Source organism: Mobula birostris, chromosome 3 (assembly GCF_030028105.1).
Source record: "Mobula birostris isolate sMobBir1 chromosome 3, sMobBir1.hap1, whole genome shotgun sequence".
Classification (NCBI taxonomy): domain Eukaryota; kingdom Metazoa; phylum Chordata; class Chondrichthyes; order Myliobatiformes; family Myliobatidae; genus Mobula; species Mobula birostris.
Window position 1 is genome coordinate 158,467,982 of NC_092372.1, and position 27,075 is coordinate 158,495,056.

Here is a 27,075-nt window from a genome sequence, read left to right on the forward strand (position 1 = left end):
GTAGTGAATCAGTTCTCCTTTTTGTAGTTAGATTTGAACAAAGCTTTTCTTCTATTGTTGCACTCTGAACCTGTTGGTTGTGCTGTTCTTGTCTCTTCCATTCTTAACTGTTCCATTAATTAATCTGTCGGAGGTTGACAGTGGTGGGTACATTAGATTATCTGAATGTTCAGAGAGTCTTTGCAAATATACCCAATGACAAGAAAATCAGAGTTCAGCATTGGGGGAAATTTAACAAACTGATTTGCCAGTTGTACTCAGGACAGAAAGCAGAACATAGGAGTGAATGGTGGACATTGACAGTTGAGGAAGGTGGGTAATTGTGTCCTACAGGGTTCAATGTTGGAATTGTTGTGTTCTCTATATTCATACGTACTGTGGGTTACTAATAAAGAACCATGTTCTGGAAGAAATAAAACGTTTATTTAACAAAAACCACAAGGTTTTTATAATGCCATGTTTCTCGATCTTTCTACCATCCCTGCGCATGCTCAGAACTCTCTCCAATCACGTTCTTACACATCATATCACCACATCTTCCTTTCCTTAAAAAGAAAAACAATTAGCAACATTGACCAGAGCAAATGCATAATTTAACATATTTCTATCAATCTTTCATGATCTCCTTGGGAGTTTATGAACACAAGTAGACCTTCTAAGTGGTTCACACAGTCCTTGTGTTTCGTTGTTATTTCCATGTTTTATCTGGTCTGCATCAGTTAACAAACTCTGAAGTTGACTGTTTCTTGAGATTTCTTCTTAACACAGCTCCTTCTTCTGTTTGGACCATCTATGATCTGGGTTGTACTTCTTCAAGTGCTGTAGCTTTCTGTGTCCATGTGTTCATTTTGTCTTGTATCCTTACTTCATCTCCTTGGTGCAGTTCAGGTAATGGATGAGAATCTGTCAAAGTTTTTTTTTTCTGCTTTGCTTTGTGTTCATCTTTCCATCTTTTCACTTGTTTACTTCTCTCTGTTCTCAGAAGGCTCTCATCTATTGGCAGATTGGATCTCAAACGGCATCCCATCAAGAGCTGAGCAGGCGAAAACCCACATTCAAGTGGAGTACCGCGATAGGCTAACAAAGCTTTATAAAAATCACCTCCGCTATCTTTTGCTTTGTGCATCAGTTTCTTGATAATTCCTATTGACTTTTCAACTAATCCATTGGACTGAGGGAAAAATGGACTAGATGTTGTATGACCAAAGCCCCGTTCATGAGCAAAATGTCTTATGCATTTACCATTGAATTGTGGACCATTGTCTTTGAAAACTTCATCAGGTACACCATGTCTGGAAAAAACTGATTTCCTGCATGTAATTACATTCTCTGCTGTTGTTCTGCTCAGACCACACACTTCAGGATACAATGAGTAGTAATCTGTTATTAATAGATAATCTTTGTTGTCAGTTACAAAAAGATCAATACCTACCTTCTGATAAGGTCTCTGAGGACTAGGATGTGGATGCAGTGGCTCCTTCACTTCCCGCACCCTTCTCTTACATTTTTCAATGTCTTAGTGCCTTCATGAATTTTCCCAAGCATTTCTTTTTGGAGACTTTTAGGAATCACAATTCTGCTACCTTTGTACAATATCCCATCCACAACAGAAAGTTCTGATCCGTGGTTCCAATATTCTCGTACTTCTGAGGTACAGTAATGCTTATTATCTGGCCATCCATCCATCACCACTTGTATTACCTGACTGAGAATTTTGTCCTTCTCTGTCTCAAGATGCAGTAGTTCCAACTGTTCAGGAGCAACAGGTACAGTCTCTATGATCAATATCCACAAATGCCTGAACATCAACAGCGTTCCTGTGGCTGTCTTTTGTTGTTGGATCCACAACTCTGGAAAGTGTGTCAACTGTGTACATGAATTTTCCAGGTGTGTATGACACATTCAATACATATCTTTGCAACTTGATCATCATTTGCTGAATTCACAAAGGACAGTCACTTAAAAGTTTGTGGAACAATGCAGTCAGAGGTTTATGATCAGTTTCAACATCAATAGATTGCCCTGACACAAACTGATGAAATCTCTCACAAGCAAACGTAATACTGAGCAACTCTTTTTCAATTTGGGCATACCTTGTTTCTGGATCAGATAATGAACGAGTTGCCTATGCCACTGGTAATTCCTGATCATGTTTCTGGAGTAATACTGCCCCTAAGCCTGCTTGAGCTGCATCACGAGATTTTGATGCGTCTCCCAGCATCATAGAATTTCGACACAGGTTCCCTAGTAAGCACTTTCTTGAGATTTTGCCATGCCTTCTGCTGTTCATGATTCCAGCTCCATTCATATTTCTTTTCTGTTAGCTGACTCAATGGAGCAAGCTGTTCCAAAAGATTGGGTATGAATTTTCCCATGTGCTTGACCATTCCCATGAACCTTTGAACATCCTTTTTACATTGCGGTCTTGACATGTTCTCAATAGCGGAAACCTTCAATGGATCAGGACGCATACCCTCATTGCTGATGATATCACCCACAAAGGTAAGTTCAGTCACTCGTAGCTGACATTTGCCTTTATTCAACTTCAGGTTTGCCTTGCATGTCGCCTCAAAGACTTATCTGAGTCTGGTGTCATGCTCTTGTTTAGATGATTCCCAAACAATAATATCATCCATGGATGTATCCCCACCCTCGATGTGCTCATATAGCATGTGAATGGTTTTATGGTACACGTCAGGAGCTAATGCAATTCCAAACGAAAGCCAAAGAAAACAGTATCTGGCAAAAGTAGTGTTAAAGGTACACAACTTTGAACTGGGTTCATCTAGTTTAAGTTGCCAGAATCCAGAAGATGCATCTAATTTACTGAAGTACTTTGCATTAGCAAACTGTGACATAATTTCTTCACGAGTAGGCAATTTGAAATACTCTCTTTTAATGGCTCGATTCAAGACCCTTGGATCTAAGCAAATCCTCAGTTTTCCATTTTTCTCATCAACAATGACAAGCGAATTGACCCATTCAGTCAGTTCATCAATTTTTTTATGACTCCTAGCCGTTCCATTCTGTCAAGTGCTGTTTTCAGTTGATGACGCAATGCAAAAGGCACTTTTCTACATGGATGTACTATGGGTGGCACTGTGTTGTCAATTTTAATCGTGTGCTCTCCTGGAAGACAACCAAGCCCTTTGAATAAGTCTTCATACTCTTTCATCAATTCACTGTATTCTGACTCTGTGTCACTGTCCAGGACTAATATTCTTTTCACCAAATTCAGTTTCTCTCAGGCAGATAAACTCAGTCTTGACAGTACACTGTTTGGCACCACCACAATTGAGAGTGTGTGCACAATATTTTTGTGTGATACTTTTGCCACACATATTCCTCTAACTGGAATGTCTGCACCTGAATACCCAGTCACTTTTATATTTGTCTTATGTAACTTTGGTCTTGGCATAAATGCATTGAACTCAGATTCTGCAAGAACATTTACGTGTGCTCCAGTATCAAGTTTAAACCGAGTATTGTTTTGGTTCACTTGCAGTGGAATAGTCCAGTCATTCTTACTTCATTTGTTTTTACAAAGCACAACTATATAAATCTCCTCAGGTTCATTTTCAAGCACTGCATTTACTTGTATTATTTTCTTTCTACTTCTGCAACAGCGTGAAAAATGATTACTCTTACTGCAGTCATTGCACATTGTCCCATATGCTGAACACTGTTTTGGCCGGTGCTGCCACCGACGGTGATCACATAGCTTTTTTCTCTCAGATGATGTCTTGCTCTCTGTCGTTTTGTTGTCATTTTATTATTTTTTTCTGATATGTTTACGCTTCCTCACAGCGTCTACGTTGCAGTTCTCGAAAGTTCTTTAGCCTGTGACATCACGGTTTCCGAAACTTTGCAGAGCATCAAAGCTTTTTCCAAGTCTAAGTCTTGCTCTCTTAACAGTTTTTCTCTCAGGCCATTATCCAGAATGCCACAAACAATTCTGTCTTTAATGAGAGAGTCTGTCAGTTCTCCAAACTCGCATGTTTTACTCCGGTGTCTCGACTCAGTAACATATTGATCAATAATTTCACCAGCTCTCTCTGTACATGTAAAAAATCTATGACACTCATACGTCACATTATGCATCGGTATACAAAATGCTTCAAATTTGTCCATTATTGATTTTAACTTTAAATTATTTCCATTTTCAAAAATAAAATGATTATATACCTCAATTGCGTCGTCACCCATTACGTGGAGTAGAAGTGCAGCTTTTGTTTTTGCCAGTTCTTGATCCTCATCGATCGCCGATAAATACAATTCAAAACATTGCTTAAATTTTCTCTAATTCTCAGCTACGTTCCCATAGAATTGGAAGTGCCGCTGGAGGCTGCAGACCTTCCATTTGTAAAACTGTCAGCAACACCTAAACAGCTCGAACCGTGGGTTACTGATAAAGAACCCTGTTCTGGAAGAAATAGAACTTTTATTTAAGAATAGCTACAATGTTTTTACAATACCATGTTTCTTGATCTTTCTATCATCCCCGCGCATGCTCAGAACTCTCTCCAGTCACGTTCTTAGACGTCATATCACCACAGGAATCACTTCTGTTCAGGACTGCATTAATGATTTAGACTTCCAAACTAATAACAGTTACTACATTTACTCATGAGACCAAATTCTTGGGATGAGTCCATGCTGAGGAGGATAGGAGCAATTCAGTTGAGGCCATTAATTGGACAATAAAATTTAGTTCCGAAACTATAAAACAGCACGTTTTGGCAGGAAGGAAGTCTCTCTTTGTTTGGATCTTGTAGGACAAATACACCACTCACTAAAAGTCTCATCACTGGTTAGCAATGCCTTAAAGAAAGCAAAGCAAGTACAATTTTTTTGTGTGTGTTCTTTCCAGAACTAACACACAGAAGTTATGCTAAATCTGCATTGACTCTCGGTTATGCTACATTTAGAGTAATGCTTACAGTTCAGCTTGCTGTATTGTGAGAAAGATATTGTGGCACTTGAGATGGTGCAGACAGATTCATCAAGTTAATTTCTCACTGCTTGTCTCAATCTCTTCCCTCATCAACGCATTAGGGAATAGGGCCTTCTGCTCCTTCGAGCCACATCTCCCAGCAACCTTCGGTTTAACCCTGGTCCAATCAAAGGACAACCTAAAGTGACTAATTAACCAAACCGGTCTGTCATAGGACTGTGGGAGGAAACTGGAGCACCCAGAGAGAGCCAATGCATTCCACGGGGAGGACAGACAAACTCCTGACAGAATATGCCGGGCTTGATTCTGAACTCCTGGCAACCTGAACTATAATAGCATCGCAAACACGAGGAATTCTGCAGATGCTGGAAATTCAAGCTACATCGACGACTGCATTGGCGCTGCTTCCTGCACGCATGCTGAGCTCATTGACTTTATTAACTTTGCCTCCAACTTTCACCCTGCCCTCAAGTTTACCTGGTCCATTTCCGACACCTCCCTCCCTTTTCTAGATCTTTCTGTCTCTATCTCTGGAGTCAGCTTATCCACTGATGTCTACTATAAGCCTACTGACTCTCACAGCTATCTGGACTATTCCTCTTCTCACCCTGTCTCTTGCAAAAATGCCATCCCCTTCTTGCAATTCCTCCGTCTCTGCCGCATCTGCTCTCAGGATGAGGGAGATGTCCTTTTTTAAAGAAAGGGGCTTCCCTTCCTCCACCATCAACTCTGCTCTCAAACGCATCTCCCCCATTTCACGCACATCTGCTCTCACTCCATCCTCCCACCACCCCACTAGGAATAGGGTTCCCCTGGTCCTCACCTACCACCCCACCAGCCTCCGGGTCCAACATAATATTCTCGTAACTTCCGCCACCTCCAACGGGATCCCACCACTAAGCACACCTTTCCCTCCCCCCCCCCCCCCCCGCTTTCCGCAAGGATCGCTCCCTACGCGACTCCCTTGTCCATTCGGCCCCCCTCATCCCTCCCCACTGATCTCCCTCCTGGCACTTATCTTTGTAAGCGGAACAAGTGCTACACATGCCCTTACACTTCCTCCCTTACCACCATTCAGGGCCCCAAACAGTCCTTCCAGGTGAGGTGACACTTCACCTGTGAGTCGGCTGGGGTGATATACTGCGTCCGGTGCTCCCGATGCAGCCTTCTATATATTGGCGAGACCCAACGCAGACTGGGAGATCATTTTGCTGAACACCTACGTTCTGTCCGCCAGAGAAAGCAGGATCTCCCAGTGGCCACACATTTTAATTCCAGACCCCATTCCCATACTGACATGTCTATCCACGGCCTCCTCTGCTGTAAAGATGAAGCCACACTCTGGTTGGAAGAACAACACCTTATGTTCAGTCTGGGTAGCCTCCAACCTGATGGCATGAACATTGACTTCTCTAACTTCCGCTAATGCCCCACCTCCCCCTCGTACCCCATCTGTTATTTATTTACACACATTCTTTCTCTCACTCTCCTTTTTCTCCCTCTGTTCCTCTGACTATACCCCTTCTCCATCCTCTGGGCTCCCCCCCCCCCCCCCGTCTTTTCCTTCTCCCTGGGCCTCCTTTCCCATGATCCTCTCATATCCCTTTTGCCAATCACCTGTCCAGCTCTTGACTCCATCCCTCCCCCTCCTGTCTTCTCCTACCATTTTGGATCTCCCCCTCCCCCTCCCCCTCCCACTTTTAAATCTCTTACTAGCTCTTTCTTTAGTTAGTCCTGACAAAGGGTCTCGGCCTGAAACGTCAACTGTACCTGTTCCTAGAGATGCTGCCTGGCCTGCTGCGTTCACCAGCAACTTTGATGTGTGTTGCTATAATAGCATTGCACTAACTGCTATGTCACCTTGGTGCCCGTCCTTTACCACTCTTCTAGGATGAATAAAGCTTATCAAAAATCCAAAAGTAAAATTTGTCGATGCCAGAAAACTGAGCTGAGACAGAAAATGTTGAACATACGCTGCAATTCAGACAGATTCTAGTGTGAGAAAAAGAGAATTAAGAATCAGATGAAAGGTGATCAACTTGAAAATCCAACAACCTATCCCATTTTGACCCACAATTACAAAGCCTGACATCTTCACATTTATTACCCCCAGAATGGCTCAAGTTTAAAATTTGCACCTTTGTGTACAAATACATTTACAATGGTTTCTATCATGCTTCTATTTGTTAGTTTCATCCCTCTAACACCTTTCCCCAAGCTGGGTTATTTCTATTCTCCCAGGAGTCTTAGCTTTTGCCATTTCACTCGCCCAGATTTCCCTTTCCAAACCATTCAGCTGCAGCACCTTGAGCTCTTAAGCTCTTTCCTAAACCTTCTTTTCACCGTCCTTTTCTCTGCCTCTTAATTCATCCTTAATTGGCTTGACATCTACATTTGTTGAGCTTCAGTGATGTAATTAAGAACGTTTGCTGAGCTGAAGGCACTCACTTAAATATAGATTGTTATTGTGCACCAGCTTCCATTTTGAGCTCAGCAGTTTTAAGATGCAACAAAATAAAAGGCGAAATCCGTTTTGTTGTAATCTGAGTGAAGGTATAAATTGTGGATTTTTTTTAGTTTGCTACTAGTGTTGTACAAAGCCTCTTGTTTAGTTCACATAGCTGTGATTAATATTTCTATATCTGGCGATTGTTTACTTATGATCCTTTTACTATACGGTGAAGTAAAACACTTGCCATGTCAAGTTATTGCTGAGGTAACTGTGTGTTGTTTGAAATTTCAGCCTGAAGATTTAGCTTCCAGTTCCCATACATTCAAGAACAAGACTTTCAAGAAACCAAAAACCTGCAGCATCTGCAAACAGCTCATCAGTAGCAATCAAGGCCTTTCATGCAGGGGTAAGTGTCCAAGTTGTGGTGTTACTTATTTGTGAAGTGTTACTTGTTGGTTTCATTCATATTTTAGTTTGCTTCAGCTTAGTCAACTGTAATACAAGCACTCCACTTCAAAGTGGTAGCAAGTTGAGGGAGGGCTCCTAGGTTCCAGAGTACTTTTGAAATTAAGATCCTGGAATACAAACATTTTCAACTGAATGGAATTACTGTTACAAAAAAAAGAGCAGAGCAGAATGATTCTTGAAGGACTAATTGTAAAGTGAATAAAATCGCAAGTCAAACTGGTTGTAAATAAATGAGGCAAAAGGTTTGTCATCTTAGGGTTCTTCTTTCTCTGCACATTTCTTCAGACCTTGATGTTTTCCCCTGTTTCTGTTGCAGAGCTTCCTTTGCGTTGGTATCTGATTATGTTTATGATCTCTTTATCCTTCATATTGATGAGACTTAATCATTTCTGTACCTGTTTGTACAGGTACTGCTATTGATATCTTCACTTTGGAGCTGTACAGGTTTTCAGATTATATACGCTACAAGTCATCACTCACTTCCTTGTGTTCAAATGATAAAACTGTGAATATGTCATTGTTGCTTGCTTGAAGCCACTTTACGTTTGTACATTTTGTAAGCAGAAAAATAAATATTTGGTTCACATTCAGATGATGGAGGCATGGCAGTATTTTGCTGGAAGACATATAGCAACTTTTGCAGCAGATAATGAGTTCTTGTATTAATGTTGAGTGGGGAGAGATTTGGCACTTCCTTTCCACCCACTCTTTAATAGGCCAACACTATTTCTAAAAAGGTGGTCTGCTATTACTGTGATCAGAGGAATAACTAGGCCATGCTGCTGGTGCCAAAACAAAATGTCTCACTGTTAAAACCCTATTTAGGTGGAGTAGCCTCACTTCCCAACATTTTTTGTCATCTTCAATAATTGAAAGATTTATTTTGCTGTATCAATGAACAACCTTGGAGAAATTGGGATTGTGGAATTTTTTTGAGTGAAGCACAAAAGGTGAAGTGAAGCCAGCCATTGTTGCATTTCTGAAAACTATCAAGGTGCATTTTATCCTGACTTGAAAAATATGTTGTATTTACTTCATTTTTGTGAGTATATATTCCTGTTTTTCCTCCCCATCATCTCTGGGGACAATACCTTCAGCGGGAGGGAAAGAAGGCAGATGAATAAAAAATTGTTGGAAGGTTCAGCAAGTCAGGCAGATCCGTAAAGAGAAAAGCAGAGATAATGTTTAATGATAACCTTGTTTTTCCCTTCAAAGATGTGACATGATCTCGATTTTTACAGTTTTTTCTTGGTCTTTCCCTTCTGAATCTATCTGAATAGTTGTTTGTCAAGCTATTCTTGTAAAGACAGTCTTCAAGACTATAACTGATACTTACTTCATACAAAATTGTAGATGCTCATTTGCATAGCCTTCTTCATGTCAATAGCAATCTGCATCATTATCTGTTGTCAAGCAGCCACAAGACTAGTGGTCACTTAAACTTAATAATAGTGTTGCATGAATTGCACACTACTTGTAAACCAGGAGTATTACTACAGCTTAACAGCTCAGCAAAGACCACCAGGCCTGAAGAGTTCAAATAACCCCAAGCAAGGTGGACCTGGAAAGTCCTCCATTTGATCATTCCATTTTGTTCGCAGAACGCCTCAACGTAGTCTGGATGGTTGTCCAGGCTAAGAAAGCCATCCATCCCCCTATCCATCATCACTTACACTTGATTAAATAGGCCAAGAGAGCGGTTGTTGGATGTTCATAAATAAGAGGAATAATCTAGGAGGTTTGCTTGTTGGTAGTTTCAGAGATTGCTGATTTACTCAGTTACTTTTCTCTCTTTTCGTGTATGAGCTGAGAGATGTTTTTCCTCACCAATGTTTGAGCACTGTCTTCTCTCTGATACCTTTGTGTATGATCCTAGATGTTATTGGGCTGTTTGATTGTTCACCAACACAGCCCTTGGTTACTTGTCACTACTTGGCAGCCCACTAAATCTATTAATGAGGTAAAAGAATCATTACTTTTGTTTGCTCCAGGGGTGATAGTTTTAGCTTTGAGGCTCTGATCTCACTTAACTGTTCAGATTCGCTGCAACAGACTAAAGAGAACATTACTAAACCTGAAGGAAGGGTAAATAATTGGCATGTGAGGTTCGGCAAAGATAAAGACATCAGTTCAGTTTTGTAGCAAGAACAGAGATGTAATTTAATTTTTGGATGTTGTGAGCCTACCTAGCATGGAAAACCACATTAGTCCACTAAAAGTCATGCCACAGGTTAGGAAAGCCACTTGTAAATAAAACACAAATTCAAGCACAAGGATTTAACTCCAGAGGAATAAATTGGAAGTCTAAGGAATTTATGCTAAATTTGTATTGAATCTTGGTTAGATCACATTTGCAGTATTGCATACAGTTTTGCTTGCCAGTTTATGAAAATAACATTAAGATATTAGTGGGGATTCAGAAAGGGGGAACTTGGGTTGTATGTGTAGCTGCAAAGAATGAGTAGATTAAATCTGCCTGTTTCTCAAAAGGAAGGTTGAAACGTGATCTAATGTTGTGAAAGGTTTGAGAGAGCGGATGCTGAGGGAATGTTTCCATGTGTAGAAGAGCATAATGAGGCAAAGAAAAGATCGGCTTTGGGAAGTGCAATTAAAAAAAAAGAAAATTCTTTCTCCCAACAATGGCGAGAAGTGGAATCCTTGATGGCAGAGAGTGATTGAAGTGGATAATGCATTTCAGGGGAAGCTGGACAAGGATATGAGGTAGAATCTATAGTCTTTGCATAGGGAAGAACAAAACTGGAGTGGAAGTAGGATCAGGGATTAAAATCTGCAAACCATTGCATTTGCATTCTTCAATCCAGCCCTCCTTCCATTCATTTAGTTGAAATTATGTGGGCATAAAGGATGGCTTGTATTCTGTGCCACAAAGATTGACTTGTCTGTCTGAAATGTGGGTGTTAGCATGGTCTGGTAGCTATAGCACAGTTAGCCATGTACAGAGTTATCCTGAGAGAGGGATTGCCAATTGGAGCAGTCATTGATTATTTAATGAAACTTTATGTCTTTCATTATAAACTTGTGTTAGCCCCACTAAATGGTGAGACTTGCTTTGTGCCACCATTTTGGAAAAGCTTCTTCATTTGTTCTGTAAGGGTTCAAAGTGTGTATTCACAGAGTAACACAGGCATCCTTGCAATTATTTATGTGTACAAAAAAAGCTTTTCTAATTATTATTTTATTATCTTTTCATTTTGTTTTCCAGTTTGCAAGTATGCATGTCACAAGAAATGTGAATCAAAGGTAAGTAAAATAAATAATTTGTAATTATCAACAGTTAAAATCTGGAAGTTCTATAGTCATTGTAATTTGCTGCAATGAAATTTGAAAGCAAAGTTTAAAACATTTGATTTTTGCACTTGCATCTCTCTTGATACTGAGCTCTTTGCTGCCAGTGAAACACTTTGAAAATATTGGGCTTGACTACAAGGTACAGTAATAAGCAAGGAGCAAGAAACCGATTCTGATTGTATTTGTTATGGGACAAAGATTGGATTGGAGACAAGTGAAAGTGATGTTGGGTCATGTGCTTCCATAGACCAGTTCAGATAACATTTCATCTAGAAAGTGGCAGGTACAACTGGACAGCTTTGCCTCCCGCCTCGGATCTCTCTGGTAACACTTCCACAGTCTCTGAGCAGGTGAGAGTGTTGCCAGTAAGGCATGACTGATGGCACTGATGTGCTTTCCTTGTGTTCTGTTACAACATACAAAGAGGCAATCCTTCTCATCGAGTCTTTTCCAACTCTTGGAACTATCCAATCGATTACCCCACTTTTTTCTCTGTAGCCCATCAACTCCACTCTAATTCTTCTATCACACCTCTACGTGAGAGGTACGTTATAGGAACTAATTAGCCTACCAGTCAGCAGCCTAAGATATGGAAGCAAATGAGAACGCCTCGTGGAGACCCATGCAATCAAAGGGTGAATGTGCCCACCATAAACACAGCTCCAGAGACCAGGATCGAACTTGGGTCACTGGAGCTGTTAGGCAGATTATGCCATTCATTATCCGAATGCATTGAGATGGGCACATGGTGTGTTGAAGTGGTGGCGCAGTAGATTTGACGAAAAGCAGTTTGTGCCGTCAATTCAATTTAGGCCAGGGGTTCTTAACCTGGGGTTCGTGGACCCCTTGCTATTGATCCATGGCATAAGATGTTTGGGAACCTCAGATCTAAACATTTCACTAAAATAAATAAGTTCTTAAGATTAAAATGCCGGCATAGTGCTTTAGGAGTGGAGCAATAGGCCTACACATTAGCAAGAATGTTTGGGATGGGGAACAACATCAGGATGTAGAAAATCCCTTTCTATGGTGTGTATACAACTGCCTACTTTCTTAATATATTTTCAAAAATTCTAAACCACTTTAATCCCTTTATGGAGTTTGTCTTTAACTACAATTTGACCTTAAGAATACAAAATTTTTTGAGTTACATGTGGAACTTGCTCATACTTTGTTAATGATTATTTTTAAATGTTCTACCTGGGGTGCCTATGATGGAATGAACGTTATGTGAACTCTGCTGTGACTGTGTTTAATAAATTTCCACATTGCAGTCAGAGAATTGTTTATGACACACTCCACTGGCATATTAACTAGTGACTTGTTCTACAATGCTGACCTGCTGGCTGATAATTTCAGCACATAAAGTTAATCTTTAAAACGGGTTAACTAAAGCCAAAAGAAGTAACATATCTAGAATGAAGTTCCTGAATAATTCCTTCTGAACTTTCACCTTCTCATTCTGCCCTTTGGACCATGGTGGTTATTGGTTTCTCCTGCATAACTGCTGGAACTCCCACCAAAATGGAAAAGCTGGTGAAAGTGAGCCACTGTTATTAGCAATCTGTTGTATTGATCCTGCACATAACTGCATTTTCTGTTGTGAGCTATTGACCACGGGCTGAGTGAGGAACAGTTTGTACATACATGCTAACAAAGCAGAGCTACAGAACCTGGACCTCTGTACCTCCCTCTGCAACTGGATTATTGACTTACTAACTGGAAGACCACAATCAGTATGGATTGGAAATAACTTCTCCACCTTGCTGACAATTAACACTGGTGCTCCACAGGGGTGTGTGCTTAGCCCACTGCTCCACACTCTACACCTATGACTATGTGGTTAGTCATAGCTCAAACAGCATCTATAAATTTGCTGATGGTACAACCATTGTTGGCAGAATTTCAGATGGTGACAAAAGGCGTACAGGGACAAGATAATACCAGTTAGTTGAGTGGTGTCGCAGCAACAATCTTGTAATCAACATCAGCAAGACCAAAGAGCTGATTGTGACTTCAGGAAGGGTAAGATGAGAGAACACACACCAGTCCTCATAGAGGGATCTTAGGTGGAGATAGTGAGCAATTTCAAAGATTACCTCTAAGAATCTGACCTGGATGTAACATATTAATGCAGCTATAAAGAAGGCAAGACAGCATCTATATTTCATTCGAAGTTTTCAACTCATTTTCAAAGTGTGGTGCTATGGGAAAACCGTGTCTATTATTGAGGATCTCCACCACCCAGGACATGCCTTCTATGCACTATTACTGTCGTGGAGGAAGTACAGAAGCCTGAAGGCACACACTCAGCAACTCAGGAACAGCTTCTTCCCTTCTATCATCCAATTTCTAAATAGATATTGAACCCATGAACACTACATCGCTAACAACAGGAATTCTGCAGATGCTGGAAATTCAAGCAACACACATCAAAGTTGCTGGTGAATGCAGCAGACCAGGCAGCATCTCTAGGAAGAGGTACAGTCGACGTTTCAGGCCGAGACCCTTCGTCAGGACTAACTGAAGGAAGAATGAGTAAGGGATTTGAGAGGGGGAGGGGGAGATCCAAAATGTTAGGAGAAGACAGGAGGGGGAGGGATGGAGCCAAGAGCCGGACAGGTGATTGGCAAAGGGGATAGGAGAGGATCATGGGACAGGAGGTCTGGGGAGAAAGACAAGGCGGGGGGGGTGGAACCCAGAGGATGGGCAAGGGGTATAGTCAGAGGGACAGAGGGAGAAAAAGACTGAGAGAAAGAATGTGTGTATAAAAATAAATAACGGATGGGGTACGAGGGGGAGGTGGGGCCTAGCGGAAGTTAGAGAAGTCGATGTTCATGCCATCAGGTTGGAGGCTACCCAGACGGAATATAAGGTGTTGTTCCTCCAACCTGGGTGTGGCTTCATCTTTACAGTAGAGGAGGCCGTGGATAGACATGTCAGAATGGGAATGGGATGTGGAATTAAAATGTGCGGCCACTGGGAGGTCCTGCTTTCTCTGGTGGACAGAGCGTAGGTGTTCAGCAAAGCGGTCTCCCAGTCTGCGTCGGGTCTCGCCAATATATAGAAGGCCACATCGGGAGCACCGGACGCAGTATATCACCCCAGCTGACTCACAGATGAAGTGTCGCCTCACGTGGAAGGACTGTTTGGGGCCCTGAATGGTGGTAAGGGAGGAAGTGTAAGGGCATGTGTAGCACTTGTTCCACTTACAAGGATAAGTGCCAGGAGGGAGAATAGTGGGGAGGGATGGGGGGGACGAATGGACAAGGGAGTCGCGTAGGGAGCGATCCTTGCGGAAAGCAGAGAGATGGGGGGAGGGAAAGATGTGCTTTGTGGTGGGATCCCGTTGGAGGTGGCGGAAGTTACGGAGAATAATATGTTGGACCTGGAGGCTGGTGGGGTGGTAGGTGAGGACCAGGGGAACCCTATTCCTAGTGGGGTGGCGGGAGGATGGAGTGAGAGCAGATGTACGTGAAATAGGGGAGATGCGTTTGAGAGCAGAGTTGAGAGTGGAGGAAACACTACATCGCTACTTTTTTTTCTGCTATTTTGCACTGCTTAATCTAACTTAACTATTTCATAGACATATATATACCAAATGTAACAGTTTTTTCTCTATGTTTAGTATTTCATTGTACTGCTGCTGCAAAGTTAACAAATTTCATGACATATGCCAGGGATATTAAATCTGATTCTGATTTGCTCCGTTAAATCTCTGCTGACTCCCAGCAGAGAATCATACCAGTCTTACTCATTTACCTGTAGGTCAGCAACTTGCTTTCTCTCATACACCCATCAACTTGACCTTTTGATTTTTCTGCCACATAGCTACATTCAGAGTAATTTACAGAGTAATTTATCAACCGAAAAATTGGTAAAACTTTGCCACGTGGGAGGAAACTGTAGATAAAAGTCCAGCGTTCACTGGGAGGAAGTGCAGCCTCCACACTGACAATCACTATGCTGCCCTCTTCTGACGTTGGTGGAGAGGCCTTGATGAGGGTGATATGCATACAGATCCTTTGGACAATTAATGGTGCGTCATGGGAATTAACATTGCTCGCTTCTTACTATTAGTTTAATGGCTATCACACATTCATCTATGTTCCTTTTTTGCATTAAATTGGGGAATATCAAGTCAAGAAAAGTAAAGTTTATTTTAATTTAATTACATACATGTATATCGTCAAATGAGACAATGTTTCTCCAGACCGGGATGTAAAGCACCATGGTACATGTAACACACAATAACTTAGGAAAGTAAGGATAAAATCTACAAATGAATTACGCATAAATAAACAAAGTGAAGTGCATAAATTAAATTCGTAGTGTACAGAACAAGTTAACCAGTGACACTTTTAATGTGATGTGGCAAGGAGAAGCCGAATGGCCCGAGGGAGGATGTTGTTTCCCATTCTGACCATTGTCTTTATGCTTCAGAGTTTCCTTCCTGATGGTAGAAAGTCAGAGGATGCTGGATGGATGGGTGGGATCCTTGACAATATTCAGGGCCCTACGTATGCAGCACACCTGATAAGTATCCTCAGTGGATGGTAGGGAAACCCCTGTATCCTTTCAGCTGTTCACACAGTCCTTTGTAGAGACTTCCAGTCTGATGCTTGGCTGCTGTGGTCCCCAAATGGAGATGCAACTTGTCAGGACGCTGTCACTGGTGCTCCTGTAAAACTCAGTTAAGTTGGGAGAGGGCAGGGAGCCTCACGTGCCTCAATCTCCTCAGGAAGTGGAGGTGCTGCTGTGCCTTCTTATTCAGGGAGGTGATATTGGGAGACCAGGTGAGGTCATCTGTGAATGAACTCCAAGGAATATGGTACACTTAACTCTCTGTACATAGATGCCATGTATGCACAGAGAGGGATGGTTCATCTGCACCTTCCTAAAGTTCACAATCATTTCCTTGGTCTTCTCCACATTTAGACTTATGTTGTTGTTCTCACACCAATCCACCAGCCGCCCCACTTCCTCTCTGTACTCCAACTCATCGTCGTTGTTGATGAGACTAACCACTGTTGTGTCGTCTGTGTACTTGTTGACATGGTTGAGCCGAATCCTACAACACAGACATGCCCCAGCAATGTGAACAGCAGCAGGCTGAGCACACAGGCCTGGGGAGCGTCAGTGCTCAGCGTAATGGGACTAGAGACGTTGTTGCCTACACAAACTGACAGTGGCCTTACTGTGAAGAAGTCTAGGATCCACTTACAGAGGGAGGTATTGAGACCTAGCAAGGACAGTTTCCCCACCAGTTTCTGGAGTATGATGGTGTTAAGTGCCGAACTGGTCCTTTAGCAACAGCCTGGCAAATGAGACTCCTTTTTCCCAGTGGGGCGGGACAGAGTGGAGGGCAGAGGCTATTGCATTATCAGTGGATTGATTTGAGTGATAAGTGAACTGGAATGGGCCCAATGTAGCCAGGAGAAAGATTTTAATGTGCTCCATGACGAGCCACACAAAGTATTTCACAGAATAGTTGTTTCAATCAAGTGTACAAGGTCATGGAGAAGATGAGGTTGAACCAGCAGGATAGAGTTTCATCATTTAATTCAAGATTTTTCTGAGTATTATCAACATTAATATTTTACTATCACAGGAATAAAGTTGCATTTCACAAAACAGATTAGGATTGTAGCCTATAAACTGAGATGATAAGATACGGAGACAAACAACTGCTGAGATGGCTGTTGAAAATGAACCTTTTTCTGGATATAAATTAAATTTGCACAAAAGCGAGTTATTTCCTATTAATAACTGGTTGGATCAGTACCATCAAACTCCTTTTAGCATTGCTAAAAATAACTTTACGTATCTTGGTATTAAAATGACCAAAAATTTTAAGGACCTGTATAAATATAACTTTCTTCCATTAATTGAATACACGCAACAAATACAGGTGGCCCCCATTTTCCGAACGTTCGCTTTACGACACCTCACTGTTATGAAAGACCTACATAAGTTACCTGTTTTCGCTAACAGTAGGTGTTTTCACTGTTACAAAAAAAGGCAGCGTGTGCCTGAACAGCCGAGCTCCTCCCCTGGAACTGCATTCTAGCCGTCATTGCTTAAACACGTGCTTTATATCGATTTATTTTGTACATCCGTTAGCAAGATGAGTTCTAAGGTATCCGAAAAGCCTAAAAGAGCTCGTAAGGGTGTTACACTTAGCGTAAAACTAGACATAATTAAGCATTTCGATCGTGGTGAACGAAGTAAGGACATTGTCCGCGCATTGAACTTGCCTGCATCCACCATTCGCGCTATTTATACGCAGAGAGAAAGAATTTTGAAAGCTGCCGATGTTACTGTTGGTTCTGCTCGTAGCAAAGTGGTCTCTCTTAGTCGGCATCCAATAATGGAAAAAATGGAAAGTCTACTGCTTGAGTGGATTGATGGGTGTACAAAGCGTGGTGTTCTGTTAAGTTTTCTTATACTTAAGTCAGCCTTTTTAATAAGCTGAAACAGAAAGCACTGGACGATGGTGATGAAAGTGTTGTGAAAGTGGAATTTAAAGGTAGTCATGGGTGGTTTGATCGGTTTCTGAGGCGAGGGCAGCTTCATAGCTTAACGTTTACCGGAGAGAGTGCTTCAGCTGATACTGAAGCTGCTGAAAAGTTCCCAGCAGAACTGAAGAAAATAATTACAGAAGGTGGTTATTTGTATAAGCCAGTGTTTAACTGTGACAAAACTGTAATTTATTGGAAAAAATTGCCAAACAAGACATTTATTTCAATAGAAGAAAAGCAGACTAAGGGACACAAGGCATCGAAGGATGGGTTTACCCTAATGCCTATTATTAACGCCACTGGTGATGCTGTCCTTAAGCCTCTACTAGTGTACCATTCAGAAAATCCAAGGGCACTTAAAGGCATTGAAAAGAAAACACTTCCCGTTGTTTTCCGTTCACATCCAAGTGGTTGGAATACCCAAGTGCTTTTTTCTGAGTATATGAGTGGATACGTTAGTCCTTTTGTTGAAAAATACTGTAGAGAAAATAACCTCGATAGTAGCTGTCTCGTGATTGTTGATAATTGTGCTGCTCATCCACCTGGCATTACCAAGTATGGCGGTAACATTCCTGTTGTGTTCTTATCGCCGAATACGACGTTGTTGCTCCAACCATGCGGCCAAGGCCTAATAGCCACAATTAAGGCTTACTATATGCAAAATGTGATGCATTTTGTTGTAAGTGCCATTGACAGAGAGGGCAACTCCGAAGCATCTTTGCGAGAGATCTGGAAAGAATACAATATAAAATTGACAATCGCCAAACTTGGAGATGCTCTCGATAGGCTAACAGTCTCAATGAGAAATGGCGTTTGGAGGAAACTATGTCCCGAAGCAGTGAACAATTTTAAAGGCTTCGAAACATCAACAATAAATTACGGCAATAGTGAGTTTAGCTACTGTACATATACTATTTCTACTTTATATAGGCTGTGCATTTTTATGTGTTATTTGGTATAATTTGGCAGCTTCATAGCTTAAAGGTTACTGGAGAGAGAGTTTCTGCCGAGAGCGCTTGTGCTGTGTTTCTGCCGAGAGCGCTTCCGCCGAGAGTGCTGCCGTGAGATTTTCGCTGCGCTAGACAGCGCAGAAAAGTATTTCTACTTTATATAGGCTGTGTATTTATCATATCATTCCTGCTTTTACTGTATGTTACTGTTATTTTAGGTTTTATGTGTTATTTGCCATGATTTTGTAAGTTATTTTTTGGGTCCGGGAACGCTCAAAAATTTTTCCCATATTAATAAGTGGTAATTGCTTATTCACTTTACGACATTCCGGCTTACGAACCGTTTCATAGGAACGCTCTACCTTCGGATAGTGGGGGAATCCTGTACCTTCTAAATGGTCTCCAATGACATTATCTTTAATTGGTCGAATGAATGCTATTAAAATGATAGTGCTACCTAAGTTCTTATATGTATTTCAAGCAATCCCTTCCTTTGTTCCTAAACAGCTTTTTGATAGAATAGACTCTAAAATTTTTATCTTATATTTGGAATAATAAAAATGCTAGATTGAGTAAGCCTGTATTGCAGAAATTATAAAAGCATGGTGGTATGGCTTTGCCAAATTTTAGAAAATATTACTGGGCAATTAATATTCGATATATTTTGTTTTGGATTCATTATTCAGACATACATGATTGTCCTTTATGAGTAGATTTGGAGAAAAACTTGGTGAAGGGGTATTCTTTGGCCTCTTTACTGGGAGCTCCTCTTCCTATTTTGCTTTCTAAGATTGGTAGTCGAGACCTCAATCCCATTATTAAACATACGTTAAGAATTTGGTTTCAGTTTCGTAGATGTTTTGAGTTTAAGAACTTTGTTCTTTCTAGTAAAATCCATCTTAATTATTTTTTTAAACCATCAATTTTCGATGAGACCTTTTTATTTGGAAAACAAAGGAATAATAACTTTTTTGGATTTGTTTCTGGGGGATTGTTTAATGTCTTTCACTCAGTTAGTGGACAAATATGATTTATCTAATGCACACTTTTTTAGATATTTACAAATTAGGAATTTTTTAGGTAGTTTACTTCCAAATTTTCCCTCTGCTTATCCACCTAATATGATAGATACTCTTTTTCAGGTTAAACCATTTCAAAAAGGACTGATAGCTATAATTTATAAATGGTTATTGAATTTGCAAAAGGTATCTAACAATAAAACTAAAGGTGCGTGGGAATTGGAATTTCGAGAGTCACTTTCAGATAATCAATGGGATAGAATTTTTCATTTGGTAAGTACCTCATCTATTTGTGCCCGTCATTCCTTGATACAGTTCAAGGTAGTACTTTGTTCAAGGTAGTAGTCATCCTTTGGCACATATGTCAAAGGATGAATTAGCCCATATTTTTCCCAATATTAATCCTATTTGTGACAGATGTAATATTGAGGTGGCTACTTTACCTCATGTTTTGGTCTTGTATCAAGATAGATAATTTTTGGAAAGACGTCTTTAAAACTTTATCAAAAGTTTTGAATTTGGACCTACAACCGAATTTATTTACAGCAATTTTTGGGATCATTTCACCAGAAGCAGGATATGTTCCTGTTTCTGCTTAACGGATGATAGCTTTTACAACTTTATTGGCTAGGAGAGCCATTTTGCTTAAATGGAAGGATTTTAATCCACCTACTGCTTTTTATTGGCTTTCCTCCATTATGTCCTGTCTAAGTTTAGAGAAAATAAGAGGTCGGACATCTGATACGTCCTTTAAATTTGAAGAAACCTGGCGACTTTTTATTGAATATTTTCATATGGTTTGATTTATTGCTCTTCCAGTGACTTTCCTGAAACTTTGGATTTGATCAGAAAGTTTCTTTTTTTCTTGCTTTACTCTCAATGTGAGCTGCCCAGTCCCATTTTTTTCTTTTTTTTTAAAATTATTTCTTGTTTTTTTTTTATAGGGAATAGTGTTTTTTTCCTATATATAAAATGATAAAAGTTTCTTTATCTTTTTTCTCTTTCTCTGAAATGATAAGAGGAGAATTGAGTATTTTATTTTTTATTATATACTATTAGATTAATAGTGTGTATGATCTTGATGTTTATTTTACCTTTTATATGTATTGTTATTATAGATATCTGAGATAATCCTCCTGTTGTTTGTATATATGTACTTTTAAAAAAAATTAATAAAAAGATTGATGAAAGAAAATGAACCTGCTACCAAACCCAAATCACAGATATGAATGAGGAAAAACAAGTGAAAATTCGCTTTGAGGGGGGAAACAGAGAATCAACATTTTGGGCTGATACTTGATGAAGGTCTCGGCCCAAAACGTTGACTCTTTATTCCCCTTCATGGATGCTGCCTGACCTGCTGAATTCCTCCAGCATTTTGTGTGTGTGGTATAATCAGCCGAATCTCTTGTGTCTTACAATCTACCTTTTCCCTTGAGAGATATGAACATAAATTAATATTTCAATAAGTGGATGTGGAAATTGGTGAAGGGTATCAGGGTGATGGGAAGGTGGTTTGAAGAATTATTAAGGGTAATAATAGAGCCAACTATTGTCAGATGAACAGGAGTGAAGGATAGAGAAGGGTTAGAAAATAGAGGGTGACTTTGGCAGGAAGAACAAGCAAAGTATCATTTTTCATAGTGCGACACAGATGGAAGGATTGTGGTCTGTTGGTAAATGTTAATAAGAGAAACTGCATAGGGGCCAAGGAGTTGAAATATAACCATCTGGAGACTTACTTTAGTTCCACAGAGCTGGAATATTGCAGGCATATTGGGTGCAGTGTGGATTCACTCTCTTCATTTCTGCAAAAAAGACAATTATAATTTGAGGAGAACAACTAGGGTTGTTCATCCTCACTGGAGTTTAGTGGAATTAGAGGGAATCCTGTTGATGTATGCATTTTAGAGAGGCTTCTGATATGGAGTGCAAATTAGAGTGTTGAGAAATTGATTTCTGTGGCTATAGAATTAGGAAATTGGATGAGGAATAGGAGTTACAATTTAGTATTAAGATGCAAAGAAATATCTTGTACTCGGGGAATCTCAGGCTCCTAAGGGCGAAGTTAAATCCACTTTCCATCCTGTGCATTGGAGCCTCCATACCAGACAGTGATACAACCAGTCAGAATGCTCTGCATTGTACATCTGGAGGAATTTGCTAGGCCTTGGTGACATACCAAATCTCCTCAAACTTGTAATGAAGTATAGTGGCTGCAATGCCTTCTATGTGATTTTATCAATATGTATATCAGTAGGTAACTGTTGTCACAGCTGCTCAAAGTGCTACAACTGATTTTTTTGTGTGAAAAGATACTGGTGGGAGCTAGTTGGTTTGATGGAGAAATTTTGATCACTCTGGTTGTCTGAAGAAGGGGTGGGTGATATAAAAACTTGGACCATTACAGAGTTCGTTCTCTGACTGAGACTGAAGTGTATTTAGAGATATTTAACCCCTAAGAAATACCCAGAACATTCTGTCATTTAGCCTCTAACTTGATTTGTAGTATGTTGAAAATTGCAATATATGTTAATAATTGTAACTCTGAAGATAGTGTATAAAAATATACTTTTTGGATTCTGTAAATAATAGGCTAGTGTTAAATAAGATGGTTGCTGGGCGACAAGGCTCATTGGGCCGGAAGGACTTGTTTGGCACTGTATCTCATAATAAAATGTATAAGTACATTAAAGTCATGATTTCTTACTGATCCTGCTGCTTTGTAGTTGTTTTGCTAAAAACTGCCTTTATTTGGATTGTTGGAGTCTGGTGTATTGCAAATTCTGAAATATGTTTTCCAGTGTGGTATGGTATCACTACAGCCTGTTGTTTAAATGACTGAAATAGCTCCCATTGCTTGTTATTGTAGCTTTCATAGTTAAATTTACTTGCTAAATAGATGGCTGTTGTCTGGCCAGAAATAGAAGGATTTATGAAATGAGGTGTTCAGTTCATGCCTGTGTTTTTCTTTCCCATGTCTTTCACAATTTCTAGATTTGATAAAAAATTGGAAAAGAAACATAAAACATTTTGTAGTTTTATTCAAGATGTGCCAATTTGTATGTTGTGGTCAGCTTGCTACTTGATGGGCCAAGGGGCCTGTTTCTGTACTGTAGTGTTCTATGATTCTATGACTTAGCAAAGTATCGAAATTTTGAACTTTGGAAAACAATTAGACTTCTTCTACAATTGTCATGTCATGTGATGCTTTAATGCGTTGGGGCATTAAATATTTATTTTTAATTTACTCCGAAAAGTTCTTGATTTTTTTAAATACTACTGCACTTCAATTAAAATACCCTTAGTTTTAGACAGTACACAAAGTCAGACATTGAAGGTGGTGTTGAGGAACTGTCATGCTTAAGTTATGTGTTCTGTTAATTGGTAATACTTTTCTAGCAATAGCAAATCACATTAAGATTTAGATTCAGATTTATTTATCACTTGTACAGCGAAACATACAGTGAAATGTGAAATATGTTGTTTGCTTTAACAACCTACACAACCCAAAGATATGCTGGGGACATCCCATGTCACCACACATTCCACTGCCAATGTAGCATGTCCGCCATGTTGATAGAACAACAGCAAGAAATCAACAGCAGCAAAACAAGCTTTGTTATAATACACAACACACACACACACACACACACACACACACACACACCACCTCACCACGCACCCCCCCTCCCCCCACCAAATGGGCAAATGGGCTTTGGCCTTGGGCCTTCACTTCTGGACGTCCAGGTGTCAATGAATGAGGATCCTGGACTTCAGGCCTTGGATTTTGTACTCTCCAATGACTGGGACACCAAACACTAGGCCTCAGGCTTCGGTCTCATGACTCATGTACCGAGTGGTTCGCCAGCCCTCGTGCCTCCTGCCCGCACAGAACTCTGATCCTCTAACCTGCTGAAGAATCAATGACCTGGGTGAGCCAGTATCCCTCATCCTTGCTGGTCTGCTGGCCTGAAATCTGGCCATGAATGACCTTCCTCCCACATCTACATTGACACAGATCGGAGGCCTAGGCTTTTGCCTGAACTCTAATTCCCCCACATCCCAGACAACTAAACTCTAACCTTCCCCCTAACTCCCCTCTCTGTCCCTATAGCCACCCTACAATCTCAAAAAGCAACTAGGTCATGAGCTTGATGGAGACCGCAGCTCGATGCCCTCTTGATTTGAAGCGACCAGTTATTTACACAACAAATATTCATATAAATATTTTGCCTTAGCTTGCTCAATGATTTTATTAGTTGCATTCAGATGCACACAAAATCTGATTTCTGACTGTAAGACTTCCAGTAATACAGACAGTCAAATCTGAATATTAGCTAGCTTGTTTTAAATTGTATAAAACTCTTGAAAAACTCCTACCTCATAACCTGATGAGTGCCTATGAATGGGACCAGTTTAATTTCTTTACTTGGTGAGAAGGGCCCCCTCAATAATGCAAAAATTTCTCAATAGGGCCAACCTTTGTTTACAAGCTCCAGTCTATTTCACGGAGTCTCAAGTAATGCTATCCATTGTACAGATGCATGTGGAAGGCTATTTTTGTGAATAATTGTGTTAAAATAGCAAATAACAACTCCTAAATATTTTTGCATTATGGTTGCACTGTTTTATTCTAGGTACGCAGTATACAAAAAAAAAGCAATCCGAGCAGACAATAACTTGTGTCCTCCTTACAAAAGATGACCTAGAAATTTGATCTTGCATCAGAAGGAGCTACCTGAGCTAGCTACATCATTAAACAAGGCAAAGAAAGTCAACACCTCAGATAACAAGAAGATTAAACAGTTCTGTTCATAAGTATTTGGGTTCCCACAATCTGACACCATTATTATTGTAAGTTACAGAAACAATTCTACCCTGGGGATTAAAAGCATTGAAAAAGGAAGAAGAGTTTACAGCTCTGTGTACATACCTTGATGCTTAGTGATTATCTTAGCAGGTTTAGCAATCTAAGTTGGATGACAACAGGCAACCAATTGATTTCCTGAGGTTTAAGGAGTTTTCAACCTTATGATTCATGTGTATATCAGATTACAGGTGGTCCTCAGACTGATTTTGGGTTCCTTTCCTGAGAACATAAGCTGAATGATTTTCCCCAAAATCATCATCTGGGAGGGGTAAATTGATTTGCAAAGAGCAGACTGGAGAAGGTTACCAGCAAGTGAACTGTGATAGTATTTTTCAGAATGCAGTGCTGGTGAGGTAATGGGTGTGCAGGCTGCTGATCTGCTCATCAGTGAGGAAAACTATCCGCAGTGCACAACCGAGGGATCATAATGTTTGATATAATCTGGAGGGAAATTTGGAAAATATATTGACTTTTTCTATGGGTATTCTTTGCATTACTTCCTGCGTAAGAGGTATAAGCACTGTACTTGAGAGCAGGGTCGGGGAATACTTGCGTTAAGTTGAATTTTTATTAGTTTGGTCTACAGTAACTTGGGATTCCCCCTGTATTTACTTACTCAGAAGAACGATGTCTGAAATTTATGTAATTGATTGAGCAGTACTTCACTTTTAGGATGTTATTGGTGGAGGAAAATTTGAGTCAAGGATATATTTGATACCAGTCAATTTATTTTTGGGAAGCTTAAGAAAATGTGATTTGCAGGAATATTTTTATAAACACGTAATAGTGTCTAGTAGTCATTTTTGGTCATAATTGAGAAGGTACAGAACAAACCATGAATGGTTTGCTTCAATTGCCATTCAATTTCTTTCAGTGCACGTAATTTATATGAGTGTGATTGATTTCTATGTTTGAATAGAAAATAGCTCTGGATTTGCTTATCTTCTCTTTTATTATTAATAAACTTCTGCTTAACCTATAACTGGAATATTGTATCTCATTTACCTCCGCCCCCACACATTTTAAGAAGAACGTGAAGGCCTTAGCATGAATACAGAGCAGATTTGCTAGAATTACTGATTAATGACTTTAGTCGTCTGTCAAAATCAAAGAGGCTGGGTTTGTTGGAGGGACACTGAAGATTAAACCTGGATCTGATGAAAATTGGTGAAGTCATGAAGGGGATAGAATAGAATAGACTGAGAGAAACTGTTCTCATTGGCAAAAGGTTTAATGAGGACATTAAAACCAAAGATGATTGTTAATGGAACTGCAAGTGATGCATGATAAAGAGGCAGTGCTCTCACATTCATTAAGCACCAACAACCAAGGACAAGTTTCTTATTGATTTACAATCTAAATCAACTAAGTTTACGAGACAGTTAGTTTGAATATAGTGAGCGTGGATCAAAACCATGGAGATGAGGAGATTAATAAAATTTATAGCAGTAATCAGAACCATCTTATTTACTTGCTCATTTATTGAGACGCAGTGCAGAATAGGCCCTTCTGCCCTTCGATTTGCGTTTTGCCCAGCAACCCCCCGATTTAGTCCCAGCCTAATCACGGGACAATTTGCAGCACCCAGTTAAGCTGCCGATCAGTGCATCTTTGGACTGCAGGAGAGAACAGGGGCACCTGAGGAAACCCACGCGGTCACTGGGACAATGTAGGAACTCCTTACAAGCAGTGACCTGAGCATATCAAAATATCATCATGTATGGTGAGAAATTGAGAAGTAAATGATAAACTGAACTCCTACAAATACGCAAACTGTAAATTAACAGTCTGGTATTCTGTTTCTTCAGGTGTTGGCTTTTTTCCAAGAAAAAGATCTGCAAGCGAAAGCCACATTTATTTCTCAATTATAGTTTATTTTATTTGGATGGAAGCCCTTTTAAACACATTGAATGCACTCCTTTGTTTCATGGGTTAATATTCAGTGTGCAGTAGTTTTTTTGTTACTTGGTGTATGAACTAAAGGACATAATCCGTCGTATGTCCCAAACAACTACCTGGCTTTGGTGGCAAACATTAATGGAATCATGCTTGACTTTTACTGCTTTGCATGATTTGAGTTACAGCTTTAACTGTGTGGAGATCCTTACAAAGAAAGTGATCTCAGCAGGGAGTTGGTGCTGCGTGTGAGTTCAATAAGAAACACTGTGTCTCTTTAACCTGTCATATGGAGAATGCTTACTGGGCCACACCGATACTAAAGTAGCAAGAGTAAATTAATTTTTTTAAAAATAATGAACAGGAACCAAAACAAAGGGGAAAAGGAAGATAGTAGTGAGAGAGGTAAGAGGCAAAAGTTAAGGTTAAATTATATTTGTTTGCATCACCTGCTATTTTAATTTTGATTGATTTGAATTTCACTCTCAGAAAATGTAAGTCCCACAGGTAATATTTAAGAATTTGTGCACTGTTCAAAATTCAATTTAAATCAGATAAGTTGATTTCAGGCAAAGGCTCCAATCTGAGCTGGCTCTGAATTGATTAAGATCACATGCAGAATTAAGAAATAGC

At 40.1% G+C, this 27,075-nt stretch overlaps 1 protein-coding gene across 10 annotated transcripts in view; it reads left to right on the plus strand.

Moving 5' to 3' along the window:
• Positions 1–27,075, plus strand: part of LOC140195375 (tensin-3-like) — a 449,612-nt gene that overhangs the window by 167,777 nt on the left and 254,760 nt on the right. For 8 of the 10 annotated variants that reach the window (XM_072253585.1, XM_072253576.1, XM_072253577.1 and 5 more), the window contains 2 exons: positions 7,698–7,812; positions 11,098–11,135. In XM_072253585.1, the coding sequence (XP_072109686.1) occupies positions 7,698–7,812; positions 11,098–11,135 (153 nt within the window). Of the gene's footprint in view, positions 1–7,697; positions 7,813–11,097; positions 11,136–26,699; positions 26,848–27,075 lie in introns of those variants that run through there. The other 2 variants (XM_072253584.1, XM_072253587.1) reach the window with 2 other exon arrangements.